The sequence below is a fragment of the Lottia gigantea genome (genome assembly GCF_000327385.1).
Source record: "Lottia gigantea unplaced genomic scaffold LOTGIsca_55, whole genome shotgun sequence".
NCBI classification, from domain to species: Eukaryota; Metazoa; Mollusca; class Gastropoda; family Lottiidae; genus Lottia; species Lottia gigantea.
In genome coordinates this window covers 1,638,153-1,648,445 of record NW_008709889.1, presented here as the reverse complement: position 1 = coordinate 1,648,445, position 10,293 = coordinate 1,638,153, and the positions used below count along the sequence as shown (strand labels likewise).

Here is a 10,293-nt window from a genome sequence, read left to right as displayed (position 1 = left end):
TTGATTCACAAATACATTTTGACTTATTATATATGAGTAAATTTGTAATATAGTTACTTTTATCATTCTTAGGCTGCCAGTGGGCGTATGTTACCTTGCCTGGCAAGCTATCTTTATTTGTTTTTGTTAATTTAATTACTCCTGAGAAAAAGATTTTGTTTATGTAATGATGAATTCCACAAGATAGTGAGCCAGAATTGATATCAAACCTTGATTTATGATCTTTGCACAAGAAATCTTTAAAGTGTGTGAAGTGCTTGCTGATTCTATAAATGTTATTATATTTTCACATACAATCGGCTTTACTACAATCAATGTCATATGTCCCAGAACCAGTTATGCTCATCCAATTTATTCCATCTTTTAGAGTTCATAGCTTTCCATTACTATCTTTGTCTATTTCAGCCGGAATTTTATCAAGTTTGTCATACGAAAGCAGATTATGATGAACATGGTCCAAGTATATGTCGTCATAATCCTGTATTTGGTGCTATGACGTAATAATGATGGTTCACAACTAGATAATATAGTAATACAGATAGTCTATAATACTAGATAATTGTCTTTCATTCACTGGTCTTTAATCTTTAAAACTCTTGCCTTTCTCAAGTTCAAAATACATGTACTTATGTAAAGGTATGACTTGGCAAGTGGAGACTGTAATTAGCTACATCTTAAATGCATAAAGGTTATCATCTTTTTCTATCTTCTTTATCACCTTCCACGTTCAGAATGTGGAGGTATTACAGACACAGCTTGTCAAGGTGGAAGGTGATAAGAGATATTTGTTATATTAAGTTTGTTCATGAGGGTATCAAAGTAGTATAACAGAAGGAGAAGGAGAGTTTTTAGAGTTAGATACAAAGTTAGAATATTGCAAAAGAAATATCTTCTTGATTCTAAAACCAATTGATTTCTAGTATTATAGACTTTCATATTAAATAATATTTGCCTTCAGTAAATAAATTCAATCCATTTCTTTTGAAGTTAATTTGACATTAAACAAGGCTGTCTTCAAATACAGAAAAAAAAAAATTATTTTTGAAAACCTTTCAAGTTGTTGAAAAAGGCTTTTGGGTGGAAACTTTGTTTTGAATATATGGTTAATGTATTTATTTTTGTGCCCAAATTCACATAACTGATAAAGCCTCCACTAATTTTAAACTGGATTTGAAGCAGGACAAAATGAGAATTTTTTCAGGATCATGCTTATACTTATATATAAAACAACATGAAGAAATATATCTAATATTAAATAATGTCACTTGTTTTGTCCACATTTTCATTGATTGTATTCTTTATTTTGTTGTTTTTGCATTGAACCTGCATTTTAAAAGTATTTTCAGCTCTAGTATCAAGAATTTAGAATTTGATTGACATTTGAGAACATTGACTCATAAGAAAATTTCTTCTGGAAATTTATTATATGTAGGGTTTTATTGCAATTTGTTAAGATATTTTGAATTCTATTTTCTCTAATATTTATTATTACCAGTATCAATATATTAATATCTCTATCCCAGGGTTGGTGATGTAACTCTATTTGCCAGACAATTTGCCTATAAGCATTGCCAAATGGCTGTGAATAATGCAGTCACAATTTCAATTATTAAATAGAAACACTAGCTAGAAATCTGTGTTAGCTACTAAACAACAAATTATTTTATCCTTACCTCAAAATCAGTGATGGTACAAGGTCAGCTTTTTATTTATTTCTTTTTATTTGTTAAAATGTTAAAAATTAAGGCCTAACTAAAAAGTAATATACACGAGAACTGCTGATGTTATATAGATACATAGTGCTGATGTCTTCAATGTACAGCCACTTTCTAGTGTCAATTATGAAATATGTATTGTGTTGAGTATGGTCTGCACACTGTCAAGGAACTTTGTTTTCATTCATATAATTCCTGTCTGGATAATTGATGCAAGTATTGGTATGTTGTGATATCAGATATGATATAGTGGGATGAATAGTTATTGACTATAAGTTTTGTGTCCTTGGGTTTAAAGCGACTGAGGTAAGAATAATAGGAAATGTCACTAGTGTTGATACCATCCCATTATCATTTCTCCAACCCTTCATCCAGTAAGTAGCTCATGGATGCACCCTATTAAATTCAACACTATATTTCTTAAAAATATTAAACAGAACCTAAAAAAAACATGTTGATGCTCAGAGTTTCATTCTATGTGATCTATGTGAACTGACCTATATATTTCAGCCTGAGTTTAATAAGTAATCATGTCTCGTGTCTAGACTTTGAGACGAGTTCGGAACATTAGTTTAAAGAAGTGTTCTTGGGGGCATGTCTTTTAGGTTCTGTTTTAATATTACTATATTGTTGTATTGAGCATTATTTTAACAGTGAAAATGTTTTATTATTATTGTACTTAAACATATACCAAGACATTTGAAAGTGTCAAAGAAAATTGCAATCCATTACGATATATTTGGGTGCATTGTACAAAATATAAGGGGCTTGCTATGATATAATATAAATGGGGCTTGGATTCTTTAACCTGTGCTTATTTTATTGTTTGTTTTCTTGTCAGACCAATAATTCTGCCATAATCTACGCAATATTAGACAAGTAATTTTCATAGCAGGAATTTTTTTTTTTTTCTTACCCTGAACAATCCAACCAGTTTCTATGTGATTTCTGCTATTCTCAATGTCTCCAATGTATAAACAATATCAATTTACATGACCTACAATGAGACCTATTTTTGGTCATTTTTCATACAATAATAGAAGTGACCAAAACTTGATCTTGGTGTTAGCTATAGGCCTGGTTAATATTTCATTATTTGATTTTCATTAGTATTTCACATAGATTTGTCAACACCTTTCAGAAATATGCCTTTAATTAGAATAAACACCACCAATCTACAAAACATATTCTTTAATTCTTATTAATTACCTTTTTCTATCTGGTTCAGTTCATGAAAATGAAATTCATTAGTGAAACCTTTTAATTTTACCTTCCTACATTCATCAAGTTGATATTCCAGTATGTTTTATCACAACAATAACAATGTAAAAAAAAAACTCATTTGTTATCTGTAAATAAATCCAGATGGGTTTGTCAACAAACAACATTTCAACTGCACAATTAAATAGTTATTCTGATAAAGTTCTTATTAAAAGAATACACATAGTTCTTTGGGGTAATTCAATTCAACATCTATCTTCAGTCATGGTATGTGACTCTGAACAGTGCTTTCAATTTGCATTTCAATATTGTCCATCATTTTGGCTTAAGGAATTGTTGTAGTTGGAAGTTTGTTTACAACCCCTGATGGTCTGTTGTTGTATATTATCTTTTCACAATAAAATTATAAATATGAACAAGTATTGTGTATAATCTTTGATTAGTTTTATTATAATTATTACAAAATATCAACTTTGTATATTACCAGATATTTGCTTATAAATAACAAAAAAAGGTTTTTGTAATAAAAATTTCTTTTTTATTCAAAGAAAGTATTTTATATTTGCCCATAATGCATATACACAAGGCCCATAAGTTCTTATGTGGAATAAGGGATAATTGAAACCTTGTAATCCCAGTGTTAAGTCTATAGAACATTACCAGTTTATACATAACTAAGCTCCAAATTTTAATTGCAGATATTATTACTGTATTATCCCCAACCGATTGATATTTTTATACCTTATAATGTGGTTGTATATTGTCACCCCTGTTCGTCCTTCCGTTCACAATGAGTTTGTAACACAATAGGGACAAGACTTTTTATCTGATTTGAAGTTTGGTGTGATCATTTATATTAATAAGATCTTGGACAAGTTCGAAATTGACGATTTTTTCGATGAACGGTTTATAAGTTATTGCCCTTGACTTGTGAAAAACGCGTCAAAATTTGTTTGTGAACACAATATAGAGAACACAATTTTCATCCGATTTAAATGAAATTTGGTGTGATCAATCATAATGATGAGATCTTAGACAAATTCGATTTTGATACACCATGTATCAGCATACTGAAGGAAGAATAAAAATAATTTCACATTTTTATTGACAATGAGAGTTATGAACAAAAACATGTACCGGTAAAAGGATTTTTGATATATCAATGACTAAGCACTATAAAAAGCATATAAAAAAAACACTTATTAGACTGGGGCTGTTGTTCACAACCTATGATTCCTGTGGCCTGGTTTCGACTTGCCCAAAACTCTGGTCTTACCCTATTCCTCAGACTTGATATACAGATGTGATATCGTCACTGATCATATCCATATATTATCTGATTAACTGGGTATGGTAGCACTTAGTGCTTAACTAAGTACAGTACATACAAAATACATGTATACTGGTACATAATCAAAATCAATGGCATAATCTAATTGACACATAACTTTCTATGAATGACAATCATTTTTATATGCCCACATGAAATGGGGGGGCGTATATTGCCGTCACCTCATTCCGTCGGTACGTCCGCCCACAATTGCTCGTAAACACTCTACAAGGCACAATTCTTGACTGATTTCGATGAAACTTGATATGGTTGTTTGTAATCACTCAAGGATGAACCCTATTGAAAATCAGACGAATCGAAAATATTTATTATGAGTTATTGCCCTTGTTCTTGAAAACGCGTTCAATTTTAGCTTGTAAACACTCTAGAAGGCATAATTCTTGATGGATTTTAACGAAACTTGGTGTGAGTGTTTGTAATCACCCAAGGATAAACCCTATCGAAAAGAGTTATTGCCCTTGTTCTTGAAAACGCGTTAAAATTTTAGCTTATAAACACTCTAAAAGGGACAATTCTTGACGGATTTTGACGAAACTTGACATGAGTGTTTGTTATCATACAAGGATAAACCCTATTGAAAATCAGAAAAATAGAATAATATTTAGTATCAGTTATTGCCCTTGCTATTGAAAATGCGTTCAATTTTTAGCACGTGATCACTTTGATGAAACTTGGTGTGAATGTTCGTAATCACCCAAGGATGAACCCTATTGAAAATCAGAAGAATTGAAAAATATTTAGTATGAGTTATTGCCCTTATTCTTGAAACCGCTTTCAAATTTAGCGCTTAAACACTAAAAGGCATGATTCTTTCTGGATTTTGACAAAACTTGGTTTTATCATTCAATCCTGAAGATTGAATATTTGCCTTCTAGAGTTTTCACGAGCTAAAGATTGAACACGTTTTCAAGAACTAGGGCAATAACTCATACTCAATATTATTCAGTGTTGTGCTAAAGAGTTTAAAAGAAGTGTATGACTGAAGTTGAATATTTCATACTGGTGATTGTTACTGTACTGCTAAATATTTATGTTCATCATTCAATCCTGAAGATTGAATATTTGCCTTCTAGAGTTTTCACGAGCTAAAGATTGAACACGTTTTCAAGAACTAGGGCAATAACTCATACTCAATATTATTCAGTGTTGTGCTAAAGAGTTTAAAAGAAGTGTATGACTGAAGTTGAATATTTCATACTGGTGATTGTTACTGTACTGCCAAATATTTATGTTCAAAACTAAAGCTGCCAGTGGGCGTATATTACCTTGCCTGGCAAGCTATCTTGATATTTAAAGAAAAGAAGAAATCATTAAGCAGTTAGGGTGGTATATTAATAAATACTTGATTTCACTGAAAAATGTGTGAAGACAGTACTGTAGTTCGACAATGGGTACATCTGAATTTTAGCAAGCAGATGAAGACTTCAGCCCTATCATTTTGTATAGGAGACCATGTCCTAATCTTACATGTATCAAAGTGTCAACACAATCCACAGAATATAATTAAGTAACAATTGAAATATTTTATCATTTGTTATATAATATCACACTTTTAGTCTATCACATTCTACTGTTCTAAACTGTGTATTTGTAGCCAATAATGATGCAATGGTTCCATTGTTATATAAGATTAGACTACATGTATTTGTGTTATTCTCGGTCAAGTCAATACAGGCCTCTACACTTCTTTTTGAACACCATCTTGAAATTATGATTATCTAATGACATTTATGGTACAACTACAATGTCACATCAAAAATTAACCACCTGAGCTAACAATAGAATTTTTTTTTAACCTTCAACCTCAATTTTCAAAGTCATTCACACTTGTCTCAATTTTCCCCAGTCATATCACGATAAATATCATTTATTTATTCATTTCACGCTGAAGTCTAGAAACATATGTTTTAGAAACAACATCAAAAGCGTCCATATATCTATCCATAGCCATAGCGATGCATTTCTGTTCAGAATTGTCCAATGACGATCCTGGTTTAGTGACACACTTCTTGAAACTTTTCTCTGTGATTTTCTGAATCAACTCTTGAAGGTTTGCCATGGCGATTTGCTGCTTCACTTGTTCCATGGCTTCTTCATTTGATGGTCCTGAACCTCCAGACGATCCGCTTGAAAAATTCATCTTTGTTTTTAGTCGGGGCGAGGGCAAACAAGGAAAGTATTAATTGACTGATGAAATATCTCACGTGTAGAGTTTTCAATAAATATCAGCCATTAACAGGAAGTGAGAATTTTACCCTTCATTCGATGTTAGCCGTTGTTTACTTGCTTATATACTAACATTAAATTTCAGCTGACGAAATAGATATTTGATAGATACCGTAAGAGATATATCTTATTAGCCACATAAAAAATGAAGAGGAGGCAAACATTTTATGTTTTGAAAGTATATACATTTATACATAATTTATCTTAATTTCATATTTGGTTGACCGAATGTATGCAGCAATCGAAATTGTATTGATTTCTTTTAAACGATAAATGACTCTAAAATATCCGGATCATAGAGTTATGAATAGAGTTATCGGTGTAGTTTTATTTTTGAATCCCCGTTACTAAGAACTATAATATATAAGTTAAGTTGGAAGCTTATTACTTATTACCCCCCCCCCCCGTAGGCTGATAATTATGTTTGTAGACGAGAGTTACTTCCCTTTTGTTACAGTTTCAATTTATCCAATTAAACACCGAATCACGCCAGTAGAATACGCTTATTTTGCAGTGAACCCCAATAAAAACATTTTAATGTTATGATATCTATTTTTATTCATGGTAGCCTTTTTTAAGCAGTGGTAATGAACTAGTATTGGAAATAGGTTTATTGAATAGATAGACACTTGTAGGGCCTAAGCCCTAGGCAAACACCACGTTTTTTCTCCGTATGAAACACATGGATATCGAAAAAAAAATTCTGTGGCCCCATTCATGAACACAATAAGCCACAGATTTGTGAAAAAGAGAAAATTGAATTTAAACATATCATTTTCTGATATGCATGTTAGTGAACTAGACATAGGTTTAAGGTTTGTCAAGGCTTCATATTTACGCCTATGCGTTCTTTTATTCTGAAAATCCCAGAGAGACCAGTCTGAACATGCAAGGAAAAATACAGAAATATGAAATTAAATTATATAACCCCAAAGTATACTCCAGTGCATAAACCCCAGGTTATCAGGTTGATACACGGTAAAGTGAAACATTACTATGTGTTTAATGGAAAATAACTGTTTTATTCAGTAACAAACAGTGACATCTTCTTGTAGGCCTATTTAACAAAAGAAAATAATAAATTTGGTTTATCACAACACTGTGCCATGGAAATCAAATCATTGTCATGAAACTTCATGTAAACTTTAAACTCGAAACAATAACTATTGAAATATTAACCCTTGAAATAGTAACAAATAAATCAAATGTCGAAAATACCAACTAGCGGCTGGTCTTAAGGTAACAGAAGCAGTTGTATTTAGTTACAAAATACACACATGTATGCTCAACAGTTTTGAACATTTTCTTCACATGGACGATGTAATACCAAAAACTGATCACATTCTTATTTTTATTTTGACCACCACAGGAATCCGACCATGCGATCAGATGATCAGCAAGAATATTTTGCCTTTTCAGATATGTGTATACACTTGATAAAACCTCACTGGATCCTCGTCCTGCAATATCTTCCGACCACATGTGCATGGTGGCGTCTGCACGGTCATGGATTCCTAAGTTAGAAGTCCATATAATTGCCTGGAATAAAATGTAACACTTGTGTTTATATGAGGTGTTGGCAGTGTTTGTTGGAAGTCAATATAGTCCATGTGGTGTCCGTGTTCTGGGCTAATGCAAAATCATCTTTCATACAGACTTGCGCAGCTTCAGCTTTACGCAAATGAAGCTCCCGTTCCGTTTTGCAATCAGGGTTTTCAGTGTCTGCCCTTAAAGCCATCTCAATCTTGTCACAAGTCTTGCAGGTGTCAAGACTAGGTTGCCCAAAGTGGTAACATCTTTCTGTGGCAAAGATTTCCTCGAACATTCGGAAAGAGGCCGGTTCTTTTGCATTTTTGGTAACATGTGGGTTAACAGGTTCATGCATGGGGCCACAGAATTGTTTCCATTGAGTTAAGCATTTCTATCTATTGTTATGTTTGATGGGTGCAGCTGAAGATGATACAGGCTCGTACCGGAATAAGTGGTGATCAAACTCAATCAAACACATCCCTTTTGTCGATTTTTCTTTTGAAAAAAAAAACACCGGAAATAAATCGGTAAACGTTCTCTCTGGTCCTTTAAGGATCGTTGAACACATATTCGTAAATCATCGAAATCCATCTAACCTCTGAGTATATTATTACTCATTACCTTTTTTCAGAACTCAAACAAAGTCATGTCATTGGTACCTCACAATACAGTGACCAATCAGAACGATGGTCATTAAATCCGGCCAGGAGAAATGGAAAACAAAAATGCTTTATAAAACAGGAATATCATTGGAATGATAAAATGACTTCATTCGCTTGAAGTGAACCATTGATGTGAATGAAAGCCAGTGATTATGTCTAAAACAAGGGCAATATTAATACTAATTTATAAAGCTAACCCATGTATTATTGAAAATAAGAGGACGTAGTATTGTCAAGGGTACCACTTAATATCAATTATACTGTTCAATAGTTTCAGACTCGTCAACTACACTGACTACATCAATATGGAGAAGAATTTATTTGGAGTTTCTATCTTATTCTATACAGACAGTACTTTGCTTTCTATGTAAATCTGTCTTTATCTGTGATTTATAAATCCCTACATTATAACCTTGGAAACTAGGCCTATAGTATTAGTTATTGACTTAACTAGCCAGGGGCGGCTGCAGAACTTTGCAAAGGGAGGGATTAACGCAAATTTTGTTTCGAATCCCAAAGGGGGGTGGGGGGGGATAATGAATAAAGGGCTCTAATCCTACATTTGAAGGAGTATCAATATTATTAAATGAATAAAATACATATTTCCACTAAAAATTTTTGTAATTTTAGGTCTCTAGAAGGGGCCATGACAGTTTTGATCCGCTCGTGAATAAAAGTGGTATGCCTAACATTTTTTTTAAATGGAAAGATAACTTTTGAACAGATTACAATTGTACTCTTATTTTGAGAATAAGTGTCGGAAATCTTTTTTTATATTTACATGACAATTTTGGCTCTACTGCAACCCCCAAAATACCTTAAAATCAGATAATCATTGTGAATAATATGATCAATGCAAGACCATATAAACGTTTGCTGTAAAAGACATCGACTAAAACTTTGAGACTGATGCTTGTTGCTCTATGGTTGTCAACAGAAGATTTCAATTGTTGACTGGGCTATTAATTCATGACATAACGTTTATAACTATTAGTTTCAAAGGTTTTAAACGAAGGTAGATGTAGAGAACTAGCTGTGTTCGGTTGTCAAATCCAATCTTAATCAGGCGAGTCGTTAGATGGTAAAGGTGAAGATAGTGTGTTCGAGTTAATGACATGTTATATGAGAATATATTAGAAAAACAACAATAGTGAAAAAATAATAGGATAATTGGTAAAAACAAGAGAGAGGTCCACGTAATACAATGACAGTTGGCTCTATCGAATATGTTTAGGGTGATTTTGATCAATGTATAAATATACCGAATGAAGACACTGTTAGTGGCTTTAATACGAAATAATCAAAAATAATTGCCAATGTTTACTCATATCTTTAACTTATATCGTCATTTCGTATAATGGTGGCATTCATTCGTTTAAGAAAACGTTGTAGTTGGAGGTATTTTTTTACACAATGAGAAAAAGATCGTCTATGCAAAATTGACGTTCCAAAGTTCCCCCATATTCAATTGTTTTGTTCAAATTTTCCCCACCAATATTTTACTTCCGGTTGATATATTGGGATTTTATACCTACCTGTGGCCTACTATATTTCATGCGAACCCACCCACTATTTTGCACTTGCAAGA

The 10,293-nt window shown here is 32.4% G+C and overlaps 2 protein-coding genes across 2 annotated transcripts in view; one reads left to right on the top strand and one right to left on the bottom strand.

Moving 5' to 3' along the window:
- The window catches only part of LOTGIDRAFT_193923 (hypothetical protein), a 7,868-nt gene extending 6,573 nt beyond the window's left edge, over positions 1 to 1,295 (top strand). The window contains exon 10 of the mRNA XM_009063115.1: positions 406 to 1,295. Within this exon, the coding sequence (XP_009061363.1) occupies positions 406 to 501 (96 nt within the window). The 3' untranslated portion in view covers positions 502 to 1,295. The remainder of the gene's footprint in view (positions 1 to 405) is intronic.
- Positions 1,296 to 6,160: 4,865 nt separating this feature from the next.
- LOTGIDRAFT_100075 (hypothetical protein) lies at positions 6,161 to 6,403 on the bottom strand (the record flags this gene model as incomplete). The annotated part of the gene is made up of 1 exon (XM_009063114.1): positions 6,161 to 6,403. A coding segment is annotated over one exon (243 nt), but the record flags the coding sequence as incomplete, so codon positions are not given.
- Positions 6,404 to 10,293: the final 3,890 nt, after the last annotated feature.